The sequence below is a fragment of the Eleutherodactylus coqui genome, chromosome 1 (assembly GCF_035609145.1).
Source record: "Eleutherodactylus coqui strain aEleCoq1 chromosome 1, aEleCoq1.hap1, whole genome shotgun sequence".
Lineage (NCBI taxonomy): Eukaryota > Metazoa > Chordata > Amphibia > Anura > Eleutherodactylidae > Eleutherodactylus > Eleutherodactylus coqui.
Window position 1 is genome coordinate 431,564,793 of NC_089837.1, and position 16,859 is coordinate 431,581,651.

The window sequence follows — 16,859 nt, forward strand, 5'->3', positions numbered from 1 at the left end:
ACTTTATTTACAGTGGTAAAGCAACAGCATTTTTAATAGAAGTATATTGCAAGATTTGTGACGCACAGGCTATTATGTGAGCATAAGGACTGCCTCACATAAGCGTATGATAATAGCATACTACGCGCACAATGTACTGTAACAATATCCCATGGGCAGCTTCGTTGACACTAAAACAAATTGCATAAATTATGTAACGAATCGCAGCATATTCTATCTTGGCTCATATTGCGCATGCATACACGCTAAGATAGTACATGGTGATGTGTGGCAGGCAGCCAGTATGCAATGTCATTGCATCTCACACCCCTTATGTGAGCCTGGCCTAAGCTGTCTAAAAAGTTAGCGGCCTTTTTAAATGTAGAATCTCCAAATGGAATGAATTGGTTAAAATAAAGGCTGGTCAATTAACTACAGTAGTAAAATGCCGTTTTAAGAAAGCATTTATGTCTTCCTATATCAAAACCACCTCGTAGACATAAAGGCTAAAATCAACCAATCATTTTTCCAGAAAGTTTAGTTTTCTTTGAGTATCTGGAACTTGTGTTCCTTCATCTTTTCTCTACCTCAGTAATGCAGCTTTCTCATAATACCCTCCTATGGAGCTGCCATGTTTTTTTCTTAGTCCAATAATATTACATACTACTACTTCTTGTATAATAGCAAAGCCTTAGATGCGCTCACAGTGCTGTATGACAATGATACAATAGCGAGCGTCCTCCCTTGTGTTGGCCTCACACTAACTGTCTGAATACAATTGTGAGATGCGTTGTTCTTCCTATTAATAGACATTGTCCTTAACCCACAATGACTGAACCACATCTCTCACCTTTCATAGTAAGGCTGCTCCCACATCTGCGCTCGATTCTCCATTCTGAGATTCCATCGCAGTTACGGCACAAGATACCAGGGGGGAAAAAAGCACTTTCTCACCTGATTAAAATGCCGGACTTCTGAGCGGAAGCCAAATGGACCCAATGATACTCAGCGGGGTCTGTTCGGCACTATTCGGTTCAGTCATAATACGGATGTATTTGGCCAAGGTATTCATTATAGGAGCACGAAAACGGAACCCTCGAGTGCAGATGTTTAAGCAGATGTCTAAGATAATGACTTTGATATAAAATGTCACAGCATTAATCACATTAATGAGCAGTGTACACTTCTGTAAAGATTTGAACGATATTATACAATGTTTTGAGGAGGAATACATTTGAGTCTAGTTCCATGGCTCAGGTGTGGGAATGTGGTGACAAAAGGGGTCTACAAAGGCTGTGGTTACACAATGGAGCTTTAGTGTAGTCACTGCATTTAACATGGTAATATACCATAGTATATAAGGCTGAAAAAAAGACATGTCCATCCAGTTCAGCCTATTACGCTCCAATGTTGATCCAGAGGAAGGCAAAAAAAAACCCAATGAGATAGAAGCCAATTTTCTCCATTTAAGGGGGAAAATTCCTTCCTGACTCCAATCTGGCAATCAGAATAGTTCCTGGATCAACAACCATTCTGAAGTTATTAATGATTACAACATATAATATTGTATCACTCATGAAAGACATCCAGGCCCCTCTTGTACTCTTCTATCACGTTCGCCATCACCTCATCCTCAGGTAGAGAGTTCCACAGTCTTACTGCTCTTACAGTAAAGATCCCTCTTCCATGTTGGTGTAGAAACCTTCTTTCCTCTAGACGCAGTGGATGCCCCCTTGTTAAAGTCACAGTTGTGGGTATGGGAGAGATCTCTGTATTGTCCCCTGATATATTTATACATAGTTATTAGGTCGCCCCTCAGACGTATTTCTTCTAAACTAAATATTCCCAGTTTTAATAGCCTCTCTGGGTATTGTACTGCGCCATTCCACTTATTACTTCAATTGCCTGCTTTTGAACCCACTCAAGCTGATATGTCCTTCTTGAGTACCGGTGCCCAAAACTGTCCTCAATAAAGTGCCTTTGTTTTTATCTTTTTCCTTTTTTTCCCCCCTTAATTGCAGAAATCACTTTTTTCCATTCCCCCATTTCTGCTATTCTAAAGCTAAACAGCACAGGACAGTACAATATGTACATTGTGTACTGATGTGTTTTTTTCCCTCTTTGACCCCTTCCCGCTATAGGACATACAGTTACGTCATGCAGCGTAGGGGTATGTATAAAGAGAGATCGCAGGGCGACCTGTCTTCATACAGTGCGGACGTCAGCTGTTTATTACAGCTAACACCCACGGGCAATATCGGCTTATTGGCGCTATTAGCCCTTTAAACAACCCGAACGATGTTCAGGGAACCCATACGGCCCCCCGGAAATGAGATCGCAAGGAGCCGTTCAGGTGTCATGGCAGCCGGGGGCTTCTTAGACTGCCTATCAAGCCATCCCCCTGGGGTGGCTTGATAGACTGTCTACCTGATCGCAATATGATGCAATGCTATGACATTACATCATACTGCATGAGCGATCAAAGCATCGCAAGTTGTTGTGCCCTGTGGGTTCTAAAAAAAAATATATAAAATCACAACAATAAAGTTTTACTAAATATTTAAAAAAAGAAAAACCCCTTTTTCCATATTTATAATATAAAAATAAAACAAAAATACATATTCGGTATTGTTGCATCTGTAAAAGTCTGATCTATCAGAGTAACGCGTTATTTAGCCCACATGAGGAACATTGAACAAAAAAAGAAGAAAAAAAAGGCAGAAATGCACTTTTTTTGGTCATTCTGTCTTCCAGAAAAAAATGCAATAAAAAGCGATCAAAAAGTCTTCCATGTATTCCATATGATACCAACGCAAACAACAGGACATCATGCAAAAAATGAGCCTTCGCACAACTATGTCGACGGAAAAATAAAAGTTATTGCACGCAGAAGGCGGCGCCAGAAAATGTAAAAAAAGTTAAATGTCTTTGAAAAAAAATAAAAGTAGTATAGTAAAAAAAAAAACTGTTTGGTATCGTAGTAATTGTACTGACTAGAGATGAGCGAACGTACTCGGATAAGCACTACTCGTCCGAGTAATGTGCCTTATCCGAGTACCGCTGTACTCGTCTTGAAAGATTCGGGGCGCTCCGTTGCTGACAGGTGAGTCGCAGCGGGGAGCGGGGCAGAGCGGGCGGGAGAGAAGGAGAGAAAGATCTCCCCTCCGTTCCTCCCGGCTCTCCCCTGCAGCTCCCCGCTCCGCAGCGCGTCCCGAATCTTTCAGCACGAGTACAGCGGTACTCGGATAAAGCACATTACTCGGACGAGTAGTGCTTATCCGAGTACGTTCGCTCATCTCTAGTACTGACCCATAAAATAAAGTTATCATGTCATTTTTGTTGCAGTTTGTGTGCCGTAGAAACAGGACGCACCGAAAGATGGCGGAATGTTTTGGTTTCTTTCTTTCATTTTACTCCACTTAGATATTTTTTTTAACGTTTTTCAGTACATTAAATAGCACCATTGAAAAATACAGGTCGTCCCGCAAAAAACAAGCCCTCATACAGCGACGTCGATGGATAAATAATGAGTTACGATTTTTTAAAAGGAAGGTGGGGGGGACTAAAATGGGGAGGGGAAGGGTTAAAGGGAACCTGTAATGTCCCCTAAGCTGCCCTGGCAACAAAGTATATTGACAGGATGTCGGCAAGCTGTCGCTTATTCCGATCGGCTTTTGCAAATTTTACTTTTGAAACTTTGTAAGGCTGGACTGGAGATGAGCCCAAGGGAAAGACCTCTGAAATCGGCATGTCTGTCACATATCCTGCTGCCCGCAGCGCTGGTAGCTTGGCGACCTGACGGAGATACCCTTTAATCAGGATATTTCCTTTCACTAACCATATGATGCTTGAGGTCATATCTGGTAGATATGAATTGCATTGCAATATAATAATTCAGATGTATGGAAGTAGCGAGGTGGTTAAAGGGGTTGTCTCATGGATATGGGTTATCCCCTATCTGCAGTATAGGGATGACTGCCGATCAGTGTGTGTGTGTGGGGGGGGGGTCAGACTGCTGGGATCCCACTTATTTCGAGAACAGTGATCCCGTGTATTCAGGAACGAATGGCATAGCGGTTGTATGTGTGCTGCTGCCGCCACTCCATTCACTTCAATGCAGCCGCGAGAGATAGTCAAGCACTTGGTTATCTCTGGCAGTCCCATTGAAATGAATGGAGCTGCAGCGCACATGTGCAACCACTGCTCTGTTCATTCCTGGACACACTGGATCCTATGTTCTTAGGATCGGTGGGGGTCCCAGCTGTAAGACTGCCACTGATCAGCAAGTTATTCCCTGATCTGTGGATTGGGGATAACTTGCTTTTGTGGGACAATCCGTTTAAGATAGTCCACAGTGGAATTTACATTGTCAAACATTCATTAACCCTATGATGACCATTTCAGCCATGTTAACACCTACTTTTTTTCTCTTTTGCCTGTGCATTTCAGCAGTGTGCTTTTTTTTTTTTTTATTGACCGGGCTGTATGAAGCTTTGTTTTATGCAGGAGAATAAATAATTTTATATATTTTTCACCTTTTTTCTACTTTGTAATACATTGTTTTGAGTTATTATTTTTTTAATCACTAATGCAGTGATCCCCAACCAGTCCAGTGGTTCAGGATCCACATGTGGCTTGTCACCCCCTTTTGTGTGGCTTCGCCATAGTTGCCCTGGGGTATGGCCATATACACTAACTACAATGTGACACTTACATTAAGAATACTGTCAACATATACTCTACCCAGAATAGTACCAATTGGTGTAATGGTATAATAATAATTGCTTCAGCTTTCAAACTGAAATATCAACCTGCAAATTGAAATTTCATAATTTTTGTTTTACCATATTTACTGTTGCTATGTTTGAGTTGAATGTGGCTTCCAACCAATGGCTGTAGCTCACAAGGTACAAACGGTTGGGGACCTCTAGTCTGTTAGCATACTTGTGTGTCACTATGACAGACTAGATTGGTAGAGCAACACTTGGTGTGCCCCAACAGAAGGCTTGATGTCCAGACAGCACTGAAATGCACGGTCCACAAATGAGGAGGAGGGGTGGAACCTGTGGAACCTGTTAAGAATCACAGCGGCATAATAAACCATGGCGGTAGCGTGTTAGGAGGTTGAGTTTTATTTTCCCATGGACAATGTTTTGGAAGGGCTTGTTATTTGCATGACAAGTAATAGCTTTTATTGGTACCATTTTGGGTATATAGAACTTTTTTGATCACCTTTAGGGCGCCCACCCACTGGCGTTTTTTTTCACTGCGAAATTCGCAGGTTTTTTTTTTCTGCAGGGGGTCTATGGGACTTGTAATGTAAAAATCGCGATTTACCGCGATATCGCGATTTTGCGCGATCGCGATTTTAGCTTTGCATGTCCCATAGCCCAAAGACCCCTGCAGAAAAAAAAAACCGCTGCGAATTTCGCAGTAAAAAAACGCTAGTGGGTGGGCACCCTTAGGGTACTTCCACACAGTCTTTGTTCCCACGATTTTCGAGCATCAGCGATGCTTTTTTTAAATTTTTTTTAAGAGTATCACATTGCTGCTGCCAGCGATAGAAGGAGGCTCCATAAGGAAACATGGTAGATAAAAAATCACACATCACAAAAAGATAGAGCTTCCACGATTTTTTTCTCTCGCATCAGTGAAAGCATCGCTAATGGGAAGGAAACCATGGAAAATCACTGGTTTTATAAATCTGCCTTTTTACTCTCCTGCATCATGCAATTTTTATCACACATGCAGCGATAGCAAACTTGTGTATTTTGTGTTTTTTTTGTTTTTTTATAAAACGGAAGTGTGCAAAAAGGTTTTTTTTTTCTGTAACTTTTTTTATGTCCTTCTAGGGAACTTGGATCTGGTACCCTATGATCACTTGACTAATTCACTGCAGTGCTTCTGTACAGCAGAGTATTATCTGGTTATGTTGCCAGTACTTCCTATGGCAGACCTGCAAGCCATAGACTGTCATCTGGTTACCTTGGCAAACTATTGGCCCTCCACAGTTGGATGGCAGAGGGCTGATAACATCACATAGGGAGCTTTCTTTGTCAGTTAACTCTGGACATATCATGATCAACATTGATCACAGCATGTAAGTGGTTAACAGCTGAGATCTGTGTTCCGTGGCCCCCGCCATTGCAACAGAAGCCTGACTTGTCAGTCACAGCTGGCTACCGACGGCGTGGGATCAGTTCCTTAGCTTGCTCCATCTACATTATGTAAGTGTACGGCAGTCTACGGGAACGCCTTCCCTTCCATGATATCAGCGTACGTCATGTGACGGGAAGGGGTTAAGGGATATAAAGGAGTTGTCTAATTTTAGAAAACTTATTTTCATATATACCCAGCTTGATGGGGGGTAATAAGTAATAATTACCTGAAAGCGCTGTGGAATAAGTTGGCGCTATACAAATACCAAGATTTAGTAGCCTCGTGGGGCACAGAGTGTAAGCTCTCGCCTACGACCTGAAGGTTGCAAGTTCAATTCCCGCATGATTCAGGTAGCCGGCTCAAGGTTGCAGTATACAGTCCTAAGCTCTCGCTCACGACCTGAAGGTTGTGGGTCCAATCGCTGCATGGTTCATGTAGCTGGCTCAAGGCTGACTCAGCCTTCCATCCTTCCGAGGTCGGTAAATGAGAACCCAGCTTGGTGGGGGGTAATAAGTAATATTACCTGAAAGCGCTGCGGAATAAGTTGGCGCTATACAAATAAGATTTATTTATTTATATATCCTGTTATAGCATTTTAAGTTAATAGAAGAGGGCCCTCAAAACCTCCGCCGACTAGTCAGAGCAAAAAGTAGCCAAATATTGTCTCTCCAGTGTGGGAGCCAGAACATTCGTTCATAGGACGGATGACCTATTGATTTCAATGTGCACTATGTAACACTTCATTTCCGTATGGTGGCGCTGTGAGTTCCTCCACAGGTGACTACATCTGTTCTGCGAGTCCCAGCAGCAGGACAGTCTGCTTATTCCCAGGGTCCGAGAAACCGTACAACAAACTTATTTTCTATGACACCGACTTGCAAAAAGCAGTCCACATCTTTTAAATGTATCCATACATTAAACTATATGTTTGCCACCAAAGGCATTGATACAGTCACCAAATTCTATAGAGACCCCTAAAAATGACCGTAAACAGTTAGCACTGGCCTATCTTAAATAAATCTAGAATTGCTTGTGGTTATATGAATTTTTTTTTGTTTATAATTAATTTGAATTATATTATGTTTTTTTCCCATTTCTCTGTGTGCTGTGCAGATTGAATACGAGAGGAAGAAAAAGGACGATGGAAAGCGTGCCCGTGCGGACAAGCAGCAGGTTTTGGACATGCTGTTTTCTGCATTTGAAAAGCATCAGTATTACAACATTAAAGATTTGGTAGACATTACAAAACAGCCTGTGGTAAGTAATAAAGGAAGGAGGAGGGGGTGGCAGACAGTACGTTTTTCATTAGCCGCTAACGCTTACATTTCTTCCTATGGCGTTATTGTGATCGCACCTCTTTGTAGGCTTCATATTTTTTATGTATTTAAAGTGCCTTGTAAGTTTCTTGTAAAATACAGATAATGCCATTTATTTATACACGTGTTAAGTATTCCCTCCTAAGGCCCAATGGATTTTTGCTGTTGAATCCATGGTGGGCGTCTGCCCATAGGATGGCATGCAAAAGTGATTGTTCTACGCACATGGGCGGAAATCAACTACGATTTCCGTTCGCGGAGGAAAAATCGCAACATGCTCCATTTTCAGAGCGTTTTATGCATAAGAAGTGCGAATTAGCTTCCAGCCTACCAGGACTCCAGGTGTGGCGGCTATCCTTTATTTAGGCTAGTTCTCCACACCAGGCGAGTCCTTCATATATATTTCACACCATTGGTTTCACCTCACAAGGCGCTATCCTTCTGATTTTCTTTCTTTTTGTATCTCTTTAAATCTTTAGAAGCATCTATAAACTATAAAACTACAAGCCGTTTTGATTATATATCTGGGTTAACTATTAACTGGGACAAGCCTGTTTTTATGCCCATTGACCCCATTGCTATTTACCTGACAATTTGTGATCTAGTGTGAGATCAAGTTTAATTACCTGGATGTTACGATATTTATCTTTCTAACAGACTTTGAGTCACTTAATTTATAATCATTATTACTAACCTTTAAATGGAACCTGTCATCACTTTTGCATCCATAAACCACAATGTGAGCATTACACTGTGTATACTTGCCTTTGTTTTGTAGGATGTTCATTTTATACAGTTAACAGGGATAGAACTTTACTGCGTCCTTAGGCTGGGTTCACACGGGACGGATTCTCTTTTTTTCCCCGTTGCGGCCTCTCCATGGGGAGAGATGGCCACAGTGGAGATGCAGATGACGAAGCAGCCACGGGTTTTGAAGCTGCACTTATCTTGTGGAAATCTTGCGGTTTTTCGATGCGGTCAAACTGCGTAATTTCCGTCCAGTGGGAACCCTGTCTTAGAGAACATCTTCTGTGTTCCAGTTCTGGAGAAGAGTAGGTTTCACTTGAGTTAAATATGTTGGTAACATTCTGTGAGTGGGTCGCATGGCGGATGATGAAACTGTGATTAAAGCTCACACCTGGGATACAATGTGACAATATCCTATTTATAAGCAGAGTGTTTTCCTTTCTAAATGTCAGGTACAATGCAGAGGCAGCACATGGAGGCTACAGATGTCTGTAACCAGCAATATCTCATATATAAACTCTGAATTACAGGATAGAACAGACGAATGAGAGTAACTAAAGCCCAACAGGAACTCTCTGCGGGATCCTGAACCAAAAGTGTACATGGAGGTTCTTAGAACTGGAGCTGGGTCACATAAATCAATAATCATGGGGCAGAGGGTTTTCTGGAGTTCCTTACACTAATTCTCTGGAAAACATGTCAAGAGCCTTTGTTTGAGCCCAATATGTTACTGATAAACAGGAACAATAGATTATATTATACTGCTCAACACATGGAGTTGACTCAAGTTTGGTTAAAAGCAATTTCCACCGAATACCTATTAATAGTAAAGCAGAAGTCCGTAATGTGCCATAGTGAAGTCTGACAAAGTTGGTTACCAATATAGTCTATGAAACCCAGTTGTTCGGTCCATTTCTATAACATTCAGGCTGGCTGTCCACGGGCGAGGTGTCATTGCGAAATCCACGGCGATAAATCGCACGCGGATCTCGCATGATGCACTTTCCATAGGAGAACTATAAAAAGCACAGCCTACTGCACACAGGCAGAAAATCATAGCGATTTTCCGCTTGCGTGATTAAAATCGCGGCATGCTGCTATTCTCCGCAGTGAGCCAACATTAGTATAGGCTCATCGCGGAGACCTTTTAGCACTCCCCCCTCCCCCACCGTGGCGAACAATCACTAGCAATATTCCGTCGCGGCCGTGGACAGGCGGCCTAAAGATATACATAAAGGGAATTGTGAGGAGAAAAGCCTGAGCGAGCCGCCAGTCTTGTGAAGTGACAGGTAGAGAAAGTCCAGAGAGAGCCTGTAAGATAACGTGTACTCGAGGTGAAGATCGCTGTTTGAAAGGAATTACTTGGGGACACAGGAAAAACTCAAATGAAAAGGTCAGGTTTCTTTCTGTCCTGCTTTCTTCTGGCTTATTTATGGAAGAATAACCTTGAGCTGAGCTATAATAACGCCTATTACTAAATATATCCATGTTCATCGAAATGAAGAATTACAAATATTAAGAGAGACAAAACACTGTAGCAAAGCAGAAGAGAGCTACCTAGGGCTAATACAATGGAGAACATGCTGGTCGGAGCCAAGAAGAGACTCCTACAACTCAAGAGCCAGGGCAAAAGATGGCCGGCTCAGGATGGAACGCTGCAACTGACAGGACAGTTGTTAAATGTGTGGAGGCGCTAGGTCATCTATAAAGACATTCACAGAGTGCATGCATAATTAAAGGGAAACAGACGAGTGGAAGTTCTGTTACGTTTGGTTGAAGTAGATATTTTCTGGTGCAAATGTTGTGATTGCATAGTAAGATCTTCCAGTGTTACATGTGGATATTGCCAGGGGTTTCATGACTTGGGAGGCAGTGCTGTACAATGGGGACAGCTATCTTGCCTGAACTACTGTAACAGTAGATCCAGAGATTACTTTACAATCTGCACCTGAATTTTCAAGAACACATTTTTTTCAAATGCAGCCCAGGTCTTCACTGGCTTGTGTTTTGCTGCTATTTGCTCCCCATTTTAAGCTCTAAGACATTCTGTTTTTCATGTAGCTTTTACTGTTTTTCTGCTGCCCCGCTGTTTGCAATTGGCCTGCCGGGCGCTTTTGCGTCGCGGGAATACGGCCATGTGATTCTGATGATTTGAAATCCAGTGCATCAGATCATATCGTATATCGGTCAACCATGAAAACGGCGGGCCAATATACGCTCGTGGGAAAGGACCCTAAGGGCACTTACACATGTAGTGGAAATTCACTTACAGGTAAGGGGGTCCTAAGCAGCCATTCTGCCATTACTATACTGGCTGGGACTTACTCTCTCACACTTCCCATGCTGCGTTGCATAGCTCTTCTCCAGTCCATCGGAATGCTTGCCGATCTTACATGTAGTAACTAGCACTGTTCTAACGCCCCTCTTACTAGAAAAGCCAAAAGCCTAACAACAGGCAGTGGAATACAACGGTGCTGGAAGGGAGATCCCTAGTGGCAGCCACTTCAAACTTGATTTTTAGTGGTAAAACTAAAATCTTTTAAATTCAAGTAGATTGCAAGATTCATGATAAACACAGAAACAGCAGCATAAAATGAGCATAAGTTGTGTGAAATGTTAGTGTCCATTTAAAGGAATTGTACAGGAATAGGATTTCGCTTCCTAGAATCGGCACTCCATCTGTCCATGGGCTGGCTCTCTTGATTAGGTGTGAGTTACAATACCAGACACAGCCCATGGACAGGTTTAGTACTGTTTCTGGGGCAGAAAACAGATTATTTTGTACAATTCTGTAAAAAATAACTTTAATTCCAAGTAGGGCAAGTAGAAAGGATCAGAGTTAACCCATCAGATAGTATTGGTGGCATGATTCTGTGTTATCTGCCCTCAGCTTTTATGATTGCTGACCTTGTACACAGCAGAAGCTGGAACAGGATCTCTACAACATCAGGAGTTAGCCTATTGCTTAATGGTTTGTGTGGAAAAAGCAATGTTATTTACAGTCATTTTCTGGCAATATATTCCCCTTAACCCCTTCGGCAGCTCCCATGCTCCATGCTGGGTCTGTTTACAAGCTGCAATTGGTCTGTATCTGGAACAATTACAGGCCTCGGGGGCTGGAGCTGTGGGTGTCCAGAATTGGTGAGTATAGTCTTTTTTTTTTTTTTGTCCCCATTGGAGCCCAAGCAGCGGCTGACCTATTCCGGCCCAAAAGATAGTTCCAGGACTATCTTTTGGGCCCGACGTAAAAATGCCCGGCGCTTTATTGGCCGACGCTTTTGCGTTGCAGGAATACGGCCATGAGATCTGATGCATTGGATTTCAATGCATCAGATCATAGCGTGTATCGGCCGACCATGAAAACGGCAGGCCGATATACGCTCGTGGAAAAGAACCCTATGGGTGCTTATACATGTAGCAGAAATGCTGAGGATTTTCTGCAGCAAAATTGGCAGCATTTCTGTAAAAAAAACAGATCTAAAATCCACATTATTGGTACGGATTTTGACCTGAAAGCAGCTATATAACTGCAGCTTATTTCAGCAGCTCAAGCTCTCCCCCTCACCTCCTAATTCTTTGTACAGTCAGCTTACCCCTCTTCATGGCACCCGGTAGCCTCTAGTAAGTATAGCACACTGGTCAGGGGATGCCCACTTCTGCATCCCCTGAGTAGTGGCCCTGCGCTCACTAGAGGGTATCAGGTGAAGGGGTGCGCTGACCGCATAAAGATTTACGAAGTGAGGTGGAGCGCTGTAGAAGCTTCTTTCGGGTCACAATCTGCACCAGTGGTGCATATTGCAGAAATGCTACAGATTTTGCTGTGGAATTTTTCTACTGAGGAAAATCCACAGCTTTTCCACTGTGTGCGAAAACACCACTTAGGGCTCATCCCCACAAACGTATTATCACTGCGTAATACGCCATGAATGAAGTACATTGATTTTCATTGATCCATTCACTCTTGCAAATATTCATTGTGTGTAATATGCGACAAGTTCTAGTCTACTGCGTATTATGCGCGTATAGTCCTATTCACTATGGGCTGCATAGTCAACGCTGTACATATTCAATGTATTGTGTATGTGCGGTGTTGAATACGCAACATCTCTGAGACAGACTGGTGAATTTTTTTAAAGTCACACGACTCATTTCAGCGTGCGTAAGATACTCTGTTTGATGAATACGGCCATGTAAATGAGCCCTACGGATATATCATACATCGCACATTGCAGTTGTTTGCCTTTCTTTTTATCCACTATAAAAATTGCATCAAAACAGCCCATGTGAAAGCACCGAGAGGGGGGCAGTTTCTTAACAAAGGGGCTTAAGGAGTTACTATTTCATGCCGTTCCAAGATTAGAGCGTTGCTTTAACCCCTTGAGTGGCACGCCCGGAAATTTTCCGGGACGAGCTCTCCTACTCATAGTGACATAGCCCGGAAGATTTCCGGGCTATGTATCACTATGGGAGCTGCAGAGCACAATGCCACAAGCTGTGACAGTGTGCTCTGCCTGCACAGACCCACAGAGAACAAAGCAAGGGCTTTGAAAAACCAGCAGAAGATATTGCCGATATGCCGGCAACCTCCTGCTTTGTTTACAGGTTGCCATAGAGACCATCGGCTTGTCAGAAGCAAGCCGATGGTCTCTGTGGCAGGGAGAGCTGGTTGTTTACAGCAGAGATCAGAGAAAACCTCCGATCTCTGCTGTGTTAACCCTTTACATGCTGCAGTCTATGTGACTGCAGCATGTAAAGGGCTGTCACTGCAGCATGTAAAGGGCTGTCACCATCAGACCCCTGGAATGTGATCAGGGGTCCTGATGAGTCCCTGTGGAAGTCCCCTAAAGGGACAAAAAAATTAAAAAAAATAAATAAAAAAATAATAAAAACACTTGTCTCCCTTTACTTTGTAAAAAATCAAAAATACAATCACACATGTGGTATCCATGCGTCATAATGACCCAGAGAAGGAAGTTAATACATTATTTAACCCCTTAATGACATGGCCCCTTTTTTTCTTTTTTCCCCATTTCTTTTTTTCCTCCCCCCTGTTTAAAAAAAAAATTTCTTGTCCCGCAAAAAACAAGCCCTCATATGGCCATGTCAATGGAAAAATGAAAAAGTTATGGCTCTTGAGACGCAACTGCAAAACTAGTTGAAATTCAATGATTAGACCATTTTAAAAAACCTGCCCTGGTGGGTCTGACAGGGTGGTAGGAAACCGGCCACTCAAGGGGTTAAGGCATTCCATAAATGTAAAACCAGCTGTTAGTTGTTCACACAACATTTTCAGACATATCACTATTCCTTTATAGTTGTATGTATTCAGTAGATGGGTTTGGGGTAATGCACAATAGGACCTATGTTTTAATGCAGTAGAGGGGCCGTGCAGGGCCCCTCCTAATGGTATGGACTATTGTATAGCATACAATGTGTATGTATATATCAACTATATTTATCACAAATATGTTAAATGGGAGCATTTCTTTAAATAAAGGGTTAAAGCTGGCATGCTTTATTTTTTTTTCTGCTCAGGTATTTGAGAATGGTCCGTAAATTCTAGACTTTCTTGGAAATGGCCTGACCTATTGTTAGATATGTGACCGTGCCATGGTATAGTGCAGTTCAAAGTCAGAAAACAATGGAAGATCTTTACCAGAACACAAGCCCTAAATTGTAGAGTGACAACTCTTTGTTAATGGTGCAGCACAGTGGGTAACCCTGGTTTACAAGAACGTGGAAGTAGCAGAGATCTGCTGTAAGTTACTTAAAGGAGTATTCCCATCTCAGCACTTCCTGTTCCATATGAGAAACCCGCAGCTGGTTTCCTCACCACCTTGCGGGGTGTTAGGAAAACAACCGAGTGTAACAGCCTTTCGCTGTTTCCGTAACTCCTACTGAAGTGAATGGGAGTTACAGAATGTGCCGTGCTACACGGTTTCTATAACTTCCGTGTTATGGAAACAGTAGAGCGCACTGTGCCACGTTGTTTCTGCAACATCCATTCACTTGAGAGGGAGTTACGGAAGTGACGTGAGGCTGCCGCCGTGGCTATTAACATAACACCTGGCGAGATGGTCAGAAAACCAGCCACATGTTTCTCACCTCAGCCTGGAAGTGTTGAATTGGGAATACTCGTTTAAAGACATTATATGATTGAGAAATCCCGTTCTCAGATATACGGAGTTAAGATAGGAAAGTCCGTAATATGAGACCTTCTTAAAGGAACACTAAACATGGGATAGGCACATAGAATATCCCAGCACTAACTCCCCTAATCTCCTCCACTCCTTTGATCCTATTATGTTTGGTAGTATAATTAAAATTGAAAATGTATCCATTTTCTGTGTCCCAGATCTGCCATGTCCCCTCCGCCTCACTTTACTGTGGCTGGATGTAAGATCACTCTGATGACCATGATGTACGTCATTATAGTCACTGACTGATGACCCTGGTATATGTCTTTAGAGCATATTCACGTGGCATTTTCTTACTCTAAAACCACAGTAGAAATCCACAGCTAAGCCTCATGCTTGTGCTACATATTTTGCAGTGGATTCTCACGCAGATTTAGAACTCTCAATTGGCACAGAAATGTGTCAAATTCTGCAAGTGGATTTTAACCATTAGCAGGGCTAAAACAGAGTGTGGATCGGCAGCAAAATATGCAGCAGGAGCCTCTCCCCTCTGGACAGAACAATTGTTACACCTCACTCCTTGGCTATGCTCAATCCCCTCATCTCTCCAGCTGAAAATGAAACCGATCTACATGAGAGTAACCTTTGTGTTCTCTGCAGGATTTCTGCAAGACTGTTTTAGGGCTGCTTCACACTAGAAAGGGCAATTTCGGGTCATGATTCACGGCCTGATATCGCCCTCGCAATCCATGTGAAACCCCTGGGTGCAAGGCATTTTCATGTGAAAACTGCTTTGCATCACTGCACAGATGGAGCGAATCCCTGTGGGGAATCCCTTCACTCCTACCACTTCTGAAGAGATTCTCCGTGGAGATTAAAGGGGTTGTCTCGAGGCAAAAGTGAAATTTATTTTTTTGCCCAGTCCCCCTTCTAAAGCAAACATTACTATGCACAAGTGTAAATGGCTTTAACGATGGTTTCTACTCACCGTTCTCGCGTTTCAGCAACTTATAAAACTTCTTCCAAAGATGGCCGCCGGTCCTTTCCCAGGGATGCACTGCGGTTTTCTCCCATGGTGCACCGCGGGTCTTCTCCCATGGTGCACCGTGGATGTCTTGCGTTCCATTGCCGATTCCAGCCTCCTGATTGGCTGGAATCGGCACACGTGACGGGGCAGAGCTACGCAATGATGCATAGAAGGGGGCGGAGCCAGAACGCCGCTCGTGCCCGGACCGATCAGAAGGGAGAAGACCCTTCTGCGCAAGCGCGTCTAATCGGGCGATTAGACGCTGAAATTAGACGGAGCCATGGAGACGGGGACGCCAGCAACGGAGCAGGTAAGTGAATAACTTCTGTATGGCTCATATTTAATGCACGATGTATATTATGGCCATACAGAAGTGTATAACCCCACTTGCTTTCGCGAGACAACCCCTTTAAGGAATCCACTGACGTGGCTGTCACAGCCGTGGTAGAGGATTGCAGAGTTCTCCCATTGTTTTCAATGGCAGCTCATCAGCCAGTCCCTAAATTGGGATAATGTTGGGGTGGGGTTGCATAAGGTAGACCCATTCAGCCAACGAACAGAGCAGGAAAACTGAATCCCTGCCGCAGATGTGAAAGCAGCCTAATGCTCACTTATTTTGAGCCAAATAAAAAAAAAAAATAAGATGCAATGATCCAAGAAATTTGGGGTAAAGTTGCTGTTACCTTAAGTAGAACCCCAGTATTGAGCTCATGCACTCCAAAGCTTGTATTCTCGTAAATCTTCCCCAGGTGCCATTAAATACACAATATTCTGGTAGCCACAATCCTACAGTCTTGAAGGGGTTGGGTTTTATAACCTAAATGTTAGACCAGCCATATTCTCTATCTCCCCGTAAAGTAAAATAATCTTTATACATACCATGAAAATAAGCAAGTCTTACCAAAAGAGCAAATCTTCTCCGTTTGGCTATAGTTGTGGCGCAGCTGGCATCAGTCAGTGCATGTTATATAAACCTACTACTCCATCTAGTCAGGTTTGGTCAAATGAAGGTAAGATGGTAATGCTAATGCTGTGTGTTGGTGGGGAAGGCTGGTTCGTCTGTAGAAACAATAGTCGACAGAGAAAGGTTTGCTGGCCAGCAGGTGGAAGTGGCGTAGAGGCGCACAGACGAAGTAATGCACTATCCCCTCCATAACAAAAACCCCTCCCCATAACGAGTATTTTTTCAGGGGTCATTCTGACAAATGAGAATCCTTCAAAATGGACAACCCCTTCTAATTTTACATATTTTACCTTAATGGGGTTGTACCAGAATAGCCAGTTCTTCCCTATCTCATCGCTTATGCCCCCACCGATCTGGAGAACAGACTTCCGTGTCCTGCGCTCCTGTCACTGTTGGGTCACTTCTCCCCCCCGCAGTGACATCACTCTGAATGGAAAGCTGGCTGAGCATGCACAGTCTGCGCCCAATTCATTTCAAAGGGACTGAAGGAAATAGCCAAGCAGCACTCGCAGTCTCATTAGAAATCAATG

General features: G+C 43.1%; 1 protein-coding gene across 1 annotated transcript in view; it reads left to right on the forward strand.

The window, feature by feature from the left end:
• GTF2F2 (general transcription factor IIF subunit 2) overlaps positions 1 to 16,859 on the forward strand; it is a 164,101-nt gene that overhangs the window by 131,118 nt on the left and 16,124 nt on the right. Inside the window, exon 8 of the mRNA XM_066581927.1 lies at positions 7,252 to 7,395. Within this exon, the coding sequence (XP_066438024.1) occupies positions 7,252 to 7,395 (144 nt within the window). The remainder of the gene's footprint in view (positions 1 to 7,251; positions 7,396 to 16,859) is intronic.